Genomic DNA, 17,059 nt, shown 5'->3' on the forward strand with positions numbered 1-17,059 from the left:
AACCCTTGGGGAGGAGAGTGAGGTTCGGAAATGCTCAAGAGGCATTTTTCCATATCCGCCTTTTGTTTGTTGTTGTTGTTGTTGTTTTGTTTTGTTTTGTTTTGTTTTTGAGATGGAGTCTTGCTCAGTCACCCAGGCTGAAGTGCAGTGGCACAATCTCGGCTCACTGCAAGCTCCGCCTCCCGGATTCATGCCATTCTCCTGCCTCAGCCTCCCGAGTAGCTGGGACTACAGGCACCCGCCACCATGCCCGGCTAATTTTTTTTGTATTTTTAGTAGAGATGCGGTTTCACCATGTTAGCCAGGATGGTCTCGATCTCCTGACCTCGTGATCCACCCGCCTCAGCCTCCCAAAGTGCTGGGATTACAGGCGTGAGCCACCATGCCCGGCCTGTTTTTGTTTTTGTTTTTTTGCATGTACCATATGTAAGATAAAATAAGTTTACAAATAGAATATGTTTCTCAAAAGGAAGCCCCTGCTTAGAGTCAAAAGTGTGCACGCAGGCTGGTACATTTCAACATGTGTTTAACCAGAGTCATCGTCATCAAATAAGGAAGGCATCGAGCTGGGAAAGCCAACCACAGAAGCTCAGCCCACGGTCTTTCTCTCTTTCTCTCTCTGTCTGTACCACACAGTGCCTGAGGAACCAGCGGTCAGTGGGCTGTGAGCATGGAGGATGGACCTCATCCACACACACCCCAAAGGAGTTTCTAAGGAATGGATCCTTGACTTCAGACTGTGAGATGTTTTCCTCCAGGACTCTCCAGAGGCAGGTCCCTGGCAAATGAACGAGAAAAAAAAAAAAAATTCCAAAATTTAGGCAATCCAAGCTGCACAGCCGGATCAGCCAAAGTCATTGATTTGTAAAAATGAAAAGAAAACAGAAAAAAGAAAAATGAAGTCTCACTGTCTCAGTTTAGCGAATCCCGTTGTGTCCGCTCCTGTCCTCCAGAGGCGAGCCTCAGGAAATCACATAACTTTTCACTGAGGGGATCCAGGGGGTCTCCATATAGGGGGAGATGGAGGTTTCTAGGAAGAGCAGCAGGTGCTGGTATTTACAATGTTGAGCACAAACATTTGCAGCATGTTTAAAATTGTCTAGTAGAGTTCAAGTTGTGGATTTGCTTTTCCTTTTATTCTTATAACCTTCAGTAACTCCTCCTCTGGGAGTCGGCACTCCCATGCCGAGTTCACCCATCTGGTCATCAAACACTCAAAGAAGGGGCTTTTCTGGCCTTTTGTCTTGATCCTTATATTTCCAAATAGGCCCCCTCCCTTGCTTGCATCCACGTTGGTCAACTTGACCAAAACCTCACTCTTCACTCAAACAGGCTCTGAGAATGGACTTAGTGGTCAATTCTAGGTACATGAGCACTTCCTGTATCCCAGTTTTGGGAATAAACTGGCTGTATTTATAGAATGTGCTTTTTTTTTTTTCAATTTCTCACTCTCTCCTCTCTATCTCTAGCAAGTCTCAGGCAAGATCTTTGATTTTCCTGGATGCCACCTGGAAATGCCACCCATTGTATTTCTTTTCTGTCAAATGTAAACCCTTTAGATGTGAATGTACTGCTTTAATGATGCCATTATTCTGCCTGCCAGAACGCAGTAACCCAGTGTCTCACAGAGCACAAGGGGTGTGCCACTGGTGATACCCAAGATAATTTTTAAGTTGTTTCTAGGAACAACATTAAGTAATACCAAATCACAAAGAATGTTTCCCCTTTTCTATTCTTTTTTCATCCTGATTACAGCAAGGAAAAAGTCTCTGTTTAGTGCTAGCAGGTCCTTTACACCTTTCAGACACTATGGCTCTTTTCCCTTTTTAGCAAAGAAAGAGCAGGCCTCAGGTTCAGAGTCTTCTGTCTAGATAGAATTTAATGATATTATTTTGTGTCATGGTATTTATTTTATTTATTACCTTCCATTTACAGCTTCCCACAGTGGGGGATGTGACATATTGTTTCTGTTCAAATAAATTAAGAAAAACAAGAGAACTCAAGAAAATATCAAGTAGTTAACACACCAGATAAGTATATGTGGCAAAAGCCACTTCAAAGAATTAATGTCAGAAAGATGGTGATAATGAAGCAAAAGAAAGGCAGATTATGCTGGCCGGGCGTGGTGGCTCACGCCTGTAATCCCAGCAATTTGAGAGGCTGAGATCACTTAAGGTCAGGAGTTTGAGACCAGCCTGACCAACATGGTGAAACTCCATCTCTACTAAAAATACAAAAATTAGCCAGGCGTGGTGGTGCATGCCTGTAATCCCAGCTAATAGGGAGGCTGAGGCAGGAGAATCACTTGAATCCAGAAGGCGGAGGTTGCCGTGAGCTGAGACTGCGCCACTACACTCCAGCCCGGGGTGACAGAGCAAGACTCCATCTCAAAAAAAAAGAAAAGAAAATGAAAGAAAAAGAAAAAAGAAAGGCAGATTATTCTAATTGAATGAATAAGAGGCTGAGAGTCAATACCCGAGTTCCAATGCCCTTTTGTTTTTGCAGGGTTTTTATTGGCCACTAACTAGCTATGCAAGCTGATTTTAGGCAAGTTTCATAGCCTCTCTGTGCCTAAAATTCCTTCACCTGCAAAATGGGGATAAGAATGTCTGCCTACTTACCTCACAGTGCTGTTATGAGAATTAATTGTTGTAATAGTTGTGACTAACCATTGGCGGGGAGAATTCTAAGTACTATACCAATACAAATTTCAGCATTTTTTCATATACTGAACCCTAGCAAAAAAAAAAAAAAAAAATGCTGATGAACATCAGCTTCTACCTGTCGTTTTACCCGGATGTTGTGATGAGCCAGCACTTGTCCCAGGAGGACATTGAATCAGGGACACAAAATCTCAGCACACAGAGATTCTAGCATCATTCCAATAGATTGGATCCTGATTTCTGTTTCTGACATCCTGTTTTTTGTTTGTGCGTGTTTAGGTCCCTGGTCTTTTACCCAAATCAAATGAAAAGTGTTGCTGAGAGGCAGAATAAAAATGGTTTTAAGTAAGCCTGTGTACCACAGTGTGTGAATTGTGTTTTCTTGGGGTTTCCCACCTTCCAGAGATTTCCGTAACCAAAATAAGCTCATCTAGTCCAGCATCAGTCCCCAGGGAAGAGCCCAGAGAGGCCAGAGGTGGCGCTAGAGAGGCATCACTCTGAACTAATTTATGGCCAGAAATGTCCCTCTATGAGGCACTGAAAATGTTGGTCCCATTAAAGTAAAAAAATAAAATAAGAAAAATCTTGTCATAAAATGTGCTCCTTGGGGTCAAGAGGGCCACTGATTTTTGTTGGGCGTCCCCAGGTCCTAAGCTCTAAGAACGACAAAATGGTCTTTGTTGGGATGATGGGCTTGTCCAGAGCTTCCTCCAAAGCTAAGACTACCCCTGCTCCACTCGCAAAAGCACAGTTTAAAAAGAGATTGGTGGCCGGGTGCGGTGGCTCACGCCTGTAATCCCAGCACTTTGGGAGGCCGAGGCAGGTGGATCATAAAGTCAGGCTAGCGAGACCATCCTGGCTAACACAGTGAAACCCAGTCTCTACTAAAAATACAAAAAATTAGCCGGGCGTGGTGGCGGGCGCCTGTAGTCCCAGCTACTCGGGAGGCTGAGGCAGGAGAATCACTTGAATCCGGGAGGCAGAGGTTGCGGTGAGCCGAGATCACACCACTGCGCTCCAGCCTGGGCGACAGAGTGAGATTCCGTATAAAAAAAAAAAAAAGGTGTATTATCAACCAAGAGACTCCTTCATCAGCCAGTTACAAAAACTGGCTAAATAGAGCAGAAAAAGTAGAGTTTACCCTCACAAGACGGAAACTTCCAGGGATAGCTTCAGAGGCAGCTGGATCCTGGTGCACAGGGTTTTTGGGAACGTGTCCCTTACCATGTCTCAGCCCCAACTTGCTGAGTTCATTTTAGTTTAATAGGGACAAGACGACTGCCAACAGCTTTGGACTTTTTCCTACCAGCTTAGCAATGCCTGTGGAAAGACAGTGTTTCTTCCCTAATAGTTCCAGGGGGGAAAAATGGTTCAATTCAATATAATGAACAACTGATACAAATCAGAAACCGACCTATCAAAATGGATACCAGTCATTAACAAACATGTGTGGCCACTGTACCAACATAAATGGATACTGTGGCCAGGGGTGTGTGGTGCCCTCATTGGCCAGGCTTGAAGTCAGGATTCAATCACTGGAACTGAATGTGAGGTCAGCTCCACTCAAACCTTATAGATTGAGGGTGCGGGAAGGGTGGTTCCCCAAAGGAAAACCAAAGTACTCTTACCAGAAGAAGGAGAGAAATTTGCTAGGCAAAAAAAAACAAAAAAAAAAAAAAACAAAAAAACACAGCGTCCACATTAAGCATGCTGCTTCTTACTATACCTTCCATATGCAGGGCAAAGTAATCTAATAGTTTTCTTTTTCTTTTTCTTTTTTTTTTTTTTTTTGAGATGGAGTTTCACTCTTATTGCCCAGGCTGGAGTGCAATGGCACGATCTCTGCTCACTGCAACCTCCACCTCCCGGGTTCAAGCGATTCTCCTGCTTCAGCTTCCTGAGTAGCTGGGATTACAAAAGGTGTGCACCACCACACCTGGCTAATTTTTTGTATTTTTAGTACAGACTGGGTTTCACCATGTTGGCCAGACTGGTCTCGAACTCCTGACCTCAGGTGATCCACCCACCTCGGCCTCCCAAAGTGCTGGGATTACAGGTGTGAGCCACCACGCCCAGCCTCCTCATAGCTTTTCAATTTCCCCGTGGTGTTGTCACTTTCATCCAGCTCCTTCTCTGACCAGTATTTATAGAGCACCTGCTCAACCACAGAAACTGGGCTGGTGGAAATTCCGGAATGTTTAAGACAGACCCCTGAGAAGGTGGCAGTAGTCTAGTGGGGGGAACAGACACACACAAACAATGAGAAGGAAACATGAGAGTGCCCAGACAGAGGCATAAACAAAGTATTATGCCGTCACTTTGCAGGAGAACACACTGGCTGTACTGAAGGGAAGGAAGACTCAGTCCCTGTCCTACCATTCTTCGCACTGCTGAGGCTGATAGGGCTACAGCTCTTGAAGTTGCCCTGTCTCTGCCCACAAGTTATGGGCAGAAACAGATGCAGATATAAAATCGCTGGCCTCAGCTCCTGGATCAGCAAATTACCTTTGGCCTACAGCAGGACAGCTGCATTCAGCAAAACAGCATGATGCACGTATCTTGATACGTAACCCTAGATTCAGGCGTCTAAATATAAGAGACAGTTCTGGGCCACCAATTACCAAAAAAAAAAAAAAAAAATCTTGTAAGATAACGTTCATACTCATGGGTTACAACCAATTCTTAAAAAATACTCACGAATATTGAATATTTAAGTCTGGGGAATTGCCCTATAAAAATAGGTCCCTGCACCAAAACACTTTGGATTCCGGTTTGGACAAGCACAAAGAGAGGCAGGCATAAAGATGACTCAGGCATCACCTACACTTGCTGGAGAAGCCACAGAAAGAAGGAATTCCCTTTCCAATACATTCATTCATTCATTCCAGTAGACATCTATTTATCAGGGGTCAGGAGAGGGAAGTACGAAGTTGCCTCTGTGCATTGCCTGCATGAGGCATCAGAGAGTTTCATCTCAAGTACCTGTTCCAAACCTCGGGTGAGCAGCCAGTCAGACCTGCAATGACCCAGTCACGGCATTCATCTCTCTTCCTGTCCCAGTGTAGAATTTCCCAGTTTGCACCCACACTGGTTCACTGATGCACCCAAGCTGTCTGCTCCTGGCACTGTGACCAAGTGTTTACTCCCCCAGGTCACGTGGAATCCCATGCATGGGGACTAGTTGTACTAGTTGTACTAGTTGGAGTGAAAGTATTGGGAGGAACTCATAAAAGGCCAAATTCTGCCTGTATAGAAATTGCCTGATCACCCCCAAGAAAGAGGACCTAACGCACGCCTAGAAGGGAAGGTAAATAAATATTTCTTGAGCCATTACCAAAGCTCATCTAAACAATTACAGTAGCTTTTTTTTTTTCTTTGAGATGGAGTCTTGCTCTGTTGCCCAGGCTGGAGTACAGTGGCATGATCTTGGCTCACTGCAACCTCCGCCTCCCAGGTTCAAGCAATTCTTCTGCCTCAGCCTCCCGAGTAGCTGGGACTACAGGCTAGCACCACCATGCCCAGCTAATTTTTTGTATTTTTAGTAGAGACGGAGTTTCGCCATGTTGGCCGGGCTGGTCTCGAACTCCTGGCCTCAAGTGATCCGCCCACCTCGGCTTCCCAAAGTGCCAAGATTAAAGGCATGAGCCACGGCGCCAGTCCTACAGTAGCTTTCTTACAGGGCTCTCTGGTATAACAACTATTACAAACTTAGTGAGTTAAAGCAACCCAAATTTATTATCTTGCAGTTCTGGAGGTCAGAAGTCTAAAACGGGTCTTGCTGGACCAAAATCAAGATGGCGGCAGGGTTGGATTCCTTTCTGGAAGCTCGTAGAGAGAATCCCTTTTCTTGCCTTTTCCACCTTCTAGAAGCTATCCACATGCCTTGACTCAGGGCCTCCTTCCATCTTCAAAGGCAGCAAAGTCACCATTTACTTATTTATTATCTTCTTTATTATCTACCTCCTCCCCTTAAGATGCCTTTTTCACACTGCATCTCTTTTGTTCTGACTCCTTTTCCTCTCTCTTCCCCATTTAGGGACCCTTGTCATCACTTTGGGTCCACCTGGATGATCCAGGATAATCTCCTTATTTTAAGGTCAGCTGATTAGCAACCTTAATTCCATCTGCTCCCTTAATTCCTCTTTACCATGTAACCCAACATATTCACAAGTTCCAGGTGTTTGTATGGGGATATCTTTTGGCGAGCATTATTCTGTCTACTACATCTTGCTTTGACATCCATTCGCTTAAAAAACACACACAGCAGCCAGGGTTATCTCACAACCTAGACTTAATCACATCATTCCTCTGCTGAAACCCAACCCACACACCCAGTGACCACCCACGGAATTAAAACTCAAACTTTCTCTTTTTTTGGAAGAGATGGGAGTCTTGCTACGTGGCCCAGGCTAGTCTCAAACTTCTGGCCTCAAGCAATCCTCCCACCTCTGCCTCCGAAAGTGCTGGGATCGTAGGTGTAAGCCACCATACCCAGCCTTTAAAATCCAAACTTTTTTTGTGTGTCCTTAAAAAGGTCTTTATTATTAAAAGCTGGAAGGTCAGTCTTTAACCCCCAATCACAAAATGCTACTTTGCCTCGACAAGCAGGCTTTTTAGTTGAGTTGGTGTCTCTTTTGTAGTTAAGACAAGCATTTGCCCTCGTTGACCAGTGATCAGGAACCCGTTCTTGTAATTTTGCCCTTTCATCCTTGATAGGTAAAATCAGTACCTTTTCCACAACTTTGTTTATTCTTCATTTTTTTTGTCTTCGGAGTAAAAGACCAAGGGACATTAACAAGTTGATGGTCCCCTAGATATGGGCTCTAGTGCCAGCGAGTCTGTTCTCTTCTTCAGTGTCAAAAGGACTGCTCATTCTGGAGCATCTACTCTTCTGGACTAAAATCCAAACTTTTTTTATTTTTTAACTTCAAGTTCTGGGATACATGTGCAGAACGTGGAGGTTTGTTACGTAGGTATATGTGTGCCATGGTGGTTTGCTGCACCTATCAACCTATTATCTAGGTTTTAAGCCCTGCATGCATTAAGTACTTATCGTAATGCTCTCCCTCCCTTTGCGCTCCACACCCCCCCCCCCCCGACAGGCCCCAGTGTGTGGTGTTCCCCTCCCTGTGTCCATGTGTTCTCATTGTTCAACTCCCACTTATGAGTGAGAACATGTGGTGTTTTAAAATCCAAACTTTTAATGATACCCCGCAAAGCCCTACATGATCAGACCCTTGGCTGCCTCTCAGATCTCATCTTCTACCTCGCCCCCACTCTACTCAGCTGCAGCCACACACTGGCCCCAAACATGACAAGATCATTCTGGTCTCAAGGCCTTATGTGTACTGTTTCCTCCATTCATAACACCATTCTCCAGATTTTCACATAGCTGGTCCTTTCTTCCCCATGCTCTAGGTCACAGCTTCTCAGAGAGGACCAACCTAACCCCCATCTCTAAGGCAGCCACCCCACCCCTCATCACTTGCTATCACACCACCCTGTTTTACTTCCTCCATGGGGTTTGCCACCACTAACAATATTTTTGTTTATTTAACTGTTTACTTATTTATTATCTTCTTTATTATCTATCTCCTCCCCCTAGGATGTTGACCTTGTGAGGGCAGAGACCTTGTCTGTTCTGTTCACTGATGTGTCCCCAGCATCTAGACTACGGCTTGGCCCATGGCAGATACTCTATAGCTATTTGCTGAATGAGTGAAAGGTTCTTTTCCCCATGTGCCCTTCCTCCTGGCTAATGTCCACTCCTTTATCTCAGATTAAGTGCCTCTTGTTCAGAGGTGCCTTCTCTGATATGCCAACATTTCAAGAACATGAGGGTCTCCCTTTTGCACGCTCACACTTCCCCGTGGTTTCACTCAAGGTCATATCACAATGGTAGTTAGATACAGTTTGCACAATTACCATTTAATATCTGTCTTTCCCAGCAGATCATGAGCCCCCATGAGGGCAGGGACCATGTTCATCTTGTTCACCTCTGTCTTCCTGGTCCCTAGCTTGGTACCTGGCACATAAGTTTCCAATAGTTATTTAATGAATGAATGAACGAATGAATGAATGAGGTAGAGAGAAATGGAAGAAGAAAACTGAGTCAAAGCTTCCTCCATCATCATAGCTTTATTTTTACATTGTTATCTGACAAGATTTAAACTTGAATTTTAAAGCAAGATGAAGCTAACCAAGGTATTGGCTGTAAATCCTGTCTCAAAACTTTCTCACATATTCCTTATCGTGATGGTTTAGAAAAAGGAAGAAATGAAAATCGACTTATACCAAAAAATAATTTCAAGAAGATAGAGACCCGGCTGGGCGCGGTGGCTCATGCCTGTAATCCCAGCACTTTGGGAGGCCGAGGTAGGAGGATCACCTGAGGTCAGAACTTCGAGAACAGCCTAGCCAACATGGCGAAACCCAATGTCTACTAAAAATACAAAAATTAGCCGAGCGTGGTGGTGCATGCTTGTAATCTCAGCCACTCGGGAAGCTGAGGCAGGAGAATCGCCTGAACCCAGGTGGCGGAGGTTGCAGTGAGCCGAGATTGTGCCACTGCACTCCAGCCTGGGCCACAAGAGCAAAACTCTGTCTCAAAAAAACAAAAGAAAAGAAAAAGAAAAGGAGAAGAGAAAAGAAGAGAAAAAGAAAAGATAGAGACCCAAATGAACCCCAGCCTCCTTTGTGCCTGGGATGCCCCCTAGTGGAAAAAATGGAGAAAGACAATTTAGAGTGTTCCCTAACAAATTGACAAATATCATATTTCTTGGCTTTTTATACTCTCTGAGTTAGTGTAGGATCCAGAAACAAACTGGAAGAAAATCACACAGCTTTGATGAAGCAAAGAAGCAAGATGTTCTAGAGTAATAAACTTCCAGTAAAACAAAAACTGAGCAACTGTTGCTTTGGAACCAGATTTTTGGCTGATCTCTGATGGTAATTTTTGGGCTATCTCACTCTAAGACTTATTTCTGATCTGGAACTTTTCAAAAATGATGTAGATTCAATTAGTCACACCTCTGTTCCTTAGAAATTCAAGGTGGATGAGATCATCAAATGCCAACACTGGCTCAGCGGGGCTTGTTCTTCAGTCTCTATATTCTACAATTATAAACTTAGCTCTTCTGTCCCAAAGTAGTTGTTTAACTATTTAAAAAAAAAAAAAAAAAAAAAAGGGCCGGGCGCGGTGGCTCACGCCTGTAATCCCAGCACTTTGGGAGGCCGAGTTGGGCGGATCACGAGGTCAGGAGATCAAGACCACCCTGGCTAACACGGTGAAACCCCGTCTCTACTAAAAACACAAAAAATTAGCCGGGTGCGGTGGCGGGCGCCTGTACTCCCAGCTACTCAGGAGGCTGAGGCAGGAGAATGGCGTGAACCCGGGAGGCGGAGTTTGCAGTGAGCAGAGATGGCGCCACTGCACTCCAGCCTGGGCAATAGAGCAAGACTCCATCTCAAAAAAAAAAAAAAAGTGGGTAACTATAATAACAAACATTATGGCTTGCTATTTGCCAGGCATTCTGCTAAACCTTTGACATGATCTCTCATTTGATCATTATTAACAACCCTAGATATAAATACCATTAACTTCTCTTTGCATCTGAGGAAACTGAGTCATGGAAGAGTTAAATAATTTGTCTGAGGCACAACTGCTGAATGTTGGGCCATTTGATTTTAAAATCCATGATCTTAATCATTACACTCAATTAACTCCCATAAATGATAAACTAACTCTCAGAGTTTAGTTCATAACTAAGCAAAAATAACAGAACTACTTTCTACGCATAACAGCGTGCAATGACCTAATACCATTGTCCCTAATTCGTTGCAAGCTTGACATAAATTTCTGTGAGATGAACTTTTACAGCCGATTTGCATTAATTATAACACATTCCTTTTGGGATTGGTTATTTGATTTTGTTGTTGTTGTTGTTGTTTTTGAGACGGAGTCTCGCTCTGTTGCCCAGGCTGGGGTGCAGTGGCACAATCTCAGCTCACTGCAACCTTCACCCCCCAGATTCAAGTGATTCTCCTGCCTCAGCCTCCCAGTAGCTGGGATTACAGGCATGAGCCACCACGCCCAGCTAATTTTTGTATTTTTAGTAGCCATTGGGTTTTGTCATGTTAGCCAGGCTGGTCTTGAACTCCTGAACTCAAGTCATCTCCCCACTTTGACCTCCTAAAGTGCTGGGATTACAGGCACAAGCCACTGCTCCCGGCCTGCTTATTCGATATTTAAGAAGCTCTGAGGTTTCACTTCAATGTCTAAGATATATTTTCTACGCACAATAATTAATATACACAGGAAAGAAAAAACAGCTACATTTCTACTGTTGAAGGATATGAGTCCATCCGAGTATATGATTTAGGATGCTTTGGGTTGTAAGCAACAGAAAATCCAACTGGCTTTAATAAGGGCAGTTACCAGTTCTCACAATGGAAAATTTCAGATAGAAGACAAACTTCAAGGTTGGTTTGATTCAGCACATCACAAATTCAATAGGCTATGGCTCTGTTTCCCTTTGATTTTCTCAGCTTTGTCCACTTTTGTGTATTCTTTGACCTCAAACTGGTTTCTCTCATGGGAGTAGCTCTTCAGGCTACAAACTTCCTCATCAATGTCCTGAGAGAAGGAAGGCCTCTCTACCCTAAACCTTCAGACAAAAGCCCCACTGTATTCTCACTGTAACAGTTAGGTCATACAACCATTCCTGAACCCAGTGCTCCAGTCTGGGTTATGTGCCCATTCCGAAAAAAACTGCAGCAAGAAGGGTAGGATTGTCCAGTCAGGACCTGCCTTAAGAATTGCTCAGTAGGCCAGGTGCAGTGGCTCACGCCTATAATCCCAGCACTTTGGGAGGCAGAGGTGGGTGGATCATGAGGTTAGGTGGTCAAGACCATCCTGGCCAACATGGTGAAACCCCATCTCTACTAAATATACAAAAAAAAAAAAATTAGCTGGATGTGGTGGCACGTGCCTGTAATCCCAGCTACTCGGGAGGCTGAGGCAGGAAAATCACCTGAACCAGGGAGTCGGAGGTTGCAGTGAGCTGAGATCATGCCACTGCAGTCCAGCCTGGCGACAGAGTGAGACTCCGTCTCAAAAAAAAAAAAAAAAGAATTGCTCGGTAAACAGTAGCTCTTAGAAATTTTTATTCTAATAAATGAAAATTTCTGTACCCAAGTAAAGTATAAGTAGAATGACTAATAATGAAAAGTTAGTCCACCTCACTCATAAATCAACAAAAGCATAGGAAACCAATGGCATACAACTTTTATTAATCAGACTACCAAAAAAATTTAAAAATTAATAATGCTTAGTGTTGAGGAGGATGTGAGAAACATATCACAAACATCATTGCTGCAACACTTTTGGAGAGAAATTTGACAATTTCTAGCAAAAGTGTAAAGGTATGTACCCTTGGACCTAGTGATTCCATATTAGAAATTATTCCCACTATTTTACTCGGAAAACTATGATATGTGAGCCAGGATATGTGAATCAGTCACATTGTATGGATATACCAAGGCAGTGTTATGTGTGAAAGTTTAAAATGAGAAGCAAAAATGTCCATCAATAGAGACTAATTAGATTTCTGGATTTTAGTAGTGGAGGAGTAACTTATATTGGGCAAATTCCACTGCCTAGTACAGCTACAAACTCTGAACAAAACATTTTTACAAATTAAAGACACTTGAGAACAACCAAAAACTGGAGGGTCAGTAAGAATCCTCATAAAATGGGAATCATCCACATTTACCCAGCTTTTCCTCTGAAGGGTCACCCAGTCTGCATAGCACACAGAGAACAGAGCTCAAGCCAAAAGCAATAGTCTTATTAGGCGGCAGAATCACAGGTTAGAGTTTGGGGCCCCCATGGTGGCTGGAATTTGATGAGAGAAATCCCAGAAATGATAGAGCCACAGAAAAGGGACCTAAAAAATCTGAATATAAACTTCCCTCAAATCCTTGGCTGACTCAAACTGTATTTGTGAAGCCCAACAGAAAACAAAACCAAACCAAAAAGCTGGAGGAGAATGCAAAGAACTGCATTGATCAGTGCTGGGGAGGCAGAGTTTGGAGCTCAAGTTCTACCAAATTAGAGGAGCTTAAACTCCTCAGTCTTTCTGTTGAAACCCAGAGGGGTCACAAATTAGTCAGAAAGACCACATCCAAGAACTAGTATGTAGAAGGCACAAAACCAAAATGGATCCACCCAAAAGAAGTCCCAAACCATACCTTCGTAACATAAGAACGAGTCACTAGTAATTTCACTACCAGTTAAAACAAAACTCAACAATTTTCTGAGAAAGATAATAGAATCCAGAGCCTCTGCTATATTATCCACAATGTGCAGTATAAAATTTTAAAATCACTGGGCCAGGCACAGTGGCTCACACCTATAATCCCAGCACTTTGGGAGGCCGAGGTGGATGGATCACGAGGTCAGGAGATGGAGACCATCTGGCTAACACGGAGAAACCCCATCTCTATCAAAAATACAAAAAATTAGCCAGGCAAGGTGGTGGGCATCTGTACTCCCAGCTGCTTGGGAGGCTGAGGCAGGAGAATGGTGTGAACCTGGGAGGCAGAGGTTGCAGTGAGCCGAGATCACACCATTGCACTCCAGCCTGGGTGACAGAGTGAGACGCCACCTCAAAAAAAAAAAAAAAATTTAATCACTAAACATGTGAAGGAGCAGTAAACTGTGATAGTCAAGAGAAAAAATAGTTAATAGAAACAGACCCAAAGACAATGCAGATGTTGAAATAAGTAGGCAAATATTTTACAATAACTCCAATACATATGTTAAAGAATCTAGAGGAATAGATTAATATAATAGGTGAAGAGGTGATGAGTTTCATGAAGCTATGCAATGTAAAAAAAAATTAAAAAAATTTTTTAAAAACCCTGAAAATCCTAGAACTAAGAAAACAAATCCTGAAATAAATTATTTGTATGGGATTAAACATACAGAAGAAAGGAGCAATGATCTTGAAGACAGGTAAATAAAAATTATCCAAACTGAAGCAGCAGCAAGAAAAAAGATTTAAAGAAAAAAATAAGCAGAGCTTCAGTGATTTGCAGAGAAGTATCAAGCATTCTACCATATATGTAATTAGAGTCCTAAAAATAAAAGGAGAGAAAGAATGGAGCATTTAAAAAGTTTGCTTAAGAAAAATTTATTTAAATGTTTCCAAATGGTATTAAAAATATCAACCTACATATCCAAGAAACTTAAAAAAAAAAAAAAAACCCAATCAGGATAAATGCAAAGGAAAACACACCTAGGCAAATTACTGGAAAAAGAAAAGATCTAAAAGGCAGCCAGAGGGAAAAATGATACATCACATACATGGAAACAAAGGTAAAAATGATAATTGACTTCTCTTTTTTTTCGAGTCTTGGAATCAAGACTTGATTCTCATCAGAAACAATTAAATACAGAATACAGTAGAATGACAACTTTAAAATGCTGAAAGAAAAAAGGTGTCAAGCTCTAGTGAAAATATTCTTCAACAATGAAAGCAAAATAAAGATATTTTTAGTTAAAAACTTAGAGACTTTGTTGACAGCAGATCTGCATTACAAGAAATGCTAAAGGAAGTCCTTTGGCCTACAGTGAAATGAAACCAGATGGGAATTAGTATTTAAAGGAAAAAAAAGAAAAGTAGTAGGAATATTAAATTTGTGAATAAATATTAAAGATCATAAATCTATGGTCTAATCAAAATCTCAGCAAGACTTTTTGTAGAAACTGACAAGTGGGGTCTAAAAGTTATATAGAAAGGCAAAAGAACTGGAATTGCTGAAACAATATTGACAAAGAAAAGCAAAGTTGGAGAAGTCACATTGCCTGATTTCAAGACTTGCCATAAAATTACAGTAATTGAGACAGTGTGAGGCTGGGCACAGTGGCTCACACCTGTAAGCTTCGGGAGGCTGAGGTGGGAGGATTATACGAGGCCAGGAGTTTAAGACCAGCCTAGACAACATAGCAAGACTCCATCTCTACAATTTTCTTTAATTAGCCAGACATAGTGGTACATGAATATAGTCTTAGCCACTTAGGAGGCTTGAGCCCAGGAGTTCAAGGTTACAGTGAACTATGATCATGCACTGCACTCCAGCATGGGTGACAGAGCGAGACGCTGTCTCACAAAAAAAAAAAAAAAAAGACAGTGTGGTATTGATAAGACAGACACATAGATCAATGGAACAAAACAGAAACTTCACAAATAGACCCACACATATATGGTTAATTGTTTTTGTTTTGTTTTGTTTTGAGACAGTCTCCCTGTGTTGCCCAGGCTGGTCTGAACTCCTGGCCTCAAGTGATCCTCCCACCTCAGCCTCCCAGGTAGCTGGGATAACAAGTATGAGCCACCACTAGATTAAGTCAATAGATTGTTTTTTGGTTGTTTGTTTGTTTGTTTGTTTGTTTGTTTTGAGACAGAGCCTCCCTATGTTGCCCAGGCTGGTCTGAACTCCTGGCCTCAAGTGATGCTCCCACCTCAGCCTCTCAGGTAGCTGGGACAACAAGTGTGAGCCACCACTAGACTAAGCCAATTGATTTTTTTTTTTTTTTTGAGACAGGGTGTCTCTCTGTCTCCCAGCTGGAGTGCAGTGCGATCATGGCTCACTGAAGCCTCAACCACCTGGGCTCACATGATCCTCCTGCCTCAGCCCCACAAGTAGCTGGGGCCACAGGTGCATGCCACCATGTCCAGCTAATTTTTTTACTTTTTGTAGAGATGGGGTCTCACTATGTTGCTCAGGGCTGGTCTCAAACTCCTTGGCTCAAGCAATCCTCCCACCTCGACCTCCCAAAGTGCTGGGATTACAGGCATAAGCCACGGCACCTGGCTGTAAATTGATTTTTGGCAAAGGTGCAAAGGTCATCCAATGGAGAAAGAATAGTGTTTTCAACAAATGATGCTGGAATAATTGGACGTCCATGTGCCCACAGATGAACTCAACTCATAGTTCACACCATACATAAAAATTGATTCAAAATAGATCATAGAGCTAAGTGTAAAACCTAAAATGATACAATTTCTGAAGAAAATATAGGAGGATGTGGAGAAACTGGAACTCTTGTGTACTGTTAGTGGGAAATGGTACAGCAGCTATGAAAAACAGTACGGCAATTCCCCAAAAATTAAAAATAGAATTACCATAGGATCTGGCAATTCCATTTCTGTATACCCAAAACAACTCAAAGGGGCATGAAGAAATATTTGTATACCTGTTTTCTTAGAAGCATTATTCACAATAGCCAAAAGGTAGAAGCAACCCAACTGTCCATCAATAGATGAATGGATAAACAAGCTGTGGTGTATACATACAAAATATGATTCAGCCTTAAAAAGGAAGGAAATTCTGATACATGCTACAGCATAGATGAAACTCAAAGACATTATGCTAAGTGAAATAAGCCAGTTACAGAAGCACAAATACTGTTTGATTCCATACATCTGAGATACTTGCAGCAGCAAAATTTATACAGACAGTAAAATTGTGGTTGCTGGGGTCAAGGGTAAGATGGAATGAGGAGTTACTGTTTAATGGGCATAAAGTATCAGTTTTGCAAAATGAAAAAACTTCTGCGGATGGATGGTGATGATGGCTGCAAAACAATGTAAATGTACTTAATGTCACTGAACTGTACACTTTAAAATGGATAAAATAATAAAGTTTATGCTATGTATATGTATTAATCACATTTTTCATTTTCTATATCTTATGAGGCTTGACATCTTGGGGACTCACCAACCTGAAGGAGACTGTTTGTCCCAGGGTTAGCTCATTCCAAGAGATAGCAGATGACCTTCCCGCAATATGCAGTCCAACCAATTCAGAGCCCATACTCTGAACCACCTCCTCTCTCTGGCTTTTCCACTCCGAGAGGCAAGTTTCCTCTGCCCTAATCATCCCAGGGTCAGGTATCAGACAGTTAGAGACTACCCCTATAGCCCACAGCTGGCCTGAATTATTCAAACTATCCAATCCTAAGCCCTAATCATCCCAGGGTCAGGTATCAGACATTTAGAGACGACCCCTATAGCCCACAGCTGGCCTGAATTATTCAAACTATCCAATCCTAAGCCCTAATCATCCGAGGGTCAGGTGTCAGACATTTAGAGACTACCACGCCTCCCCCCCCCCCATAGCCCACAGCTGGACTGAATTATTCAAACTATCCAATCCTAAGCCCTAATCATCCCAGGGTCGGGTGTCAGACAGTTAGGGAACTACACCTATAGCCCACAGCTGGCCTGAATTATTCAGACTATCCAATCCTAAGCCTGTTCAGCTGCTTACCTTGCCTCGCCCATTCCTCCTGGCAAAAACCACAATAAAGGCTTTTTCCTAGGCTTTCT

General features: G+C 42.7%; 1 protein-coding gene and 1 long non-coding RNA gene across 3 annotated transcripts in view; one reads left to right on the forward strand and one right to left on the reverse strand.

The window, feature by feature from the left end:
* TMEM233 (transmembrane protein 233) overlaps window positions 1-3,012 on the forward strand; it is a 49,683-nt gene extending 46,671 nt beyond the window's left edge. For both annotated transcript variants that reach the window (XM_004053981.4, XM_063694394.1), the window contains one exon: window positions 637-3,012. In XM_004053981.4, the coding sequence (XP_004054029.1) occupies window positions 637-643 (7 nt within the window). In that variant the 3' untranslated portion in view covers window positions 644-3,012. The remainder of the gene's footprint in view (window positions 1-636) is intronic.
* Window positions 1-17,059, reverse strand: part of LOC109028980 (uncharacterized) — a 283,881-nt gene that overhangs the window by 252,116 nt on the left and 14,706 nt on the right. The gene's annotated exons all lie outside the window — the stretch shown is intronic.

Source organism: Gorilla gorilla, chromosome 10 (genome assembly GCF_029281585.2).
Source record: "Gorilla gorilla gorilla isolate KB3781 chromosome 10, NHGRI_mGorGor1-v2.1_pri, whole genome shotgun sequence".
In the NCBI taxonomy this organism is placed as follows: domain Eukaryota; kingdom Metazoa; phylum Chordata; class Mammalia; order Primates; family Hominidae; genus Gorilla; species Gorilla gorilla.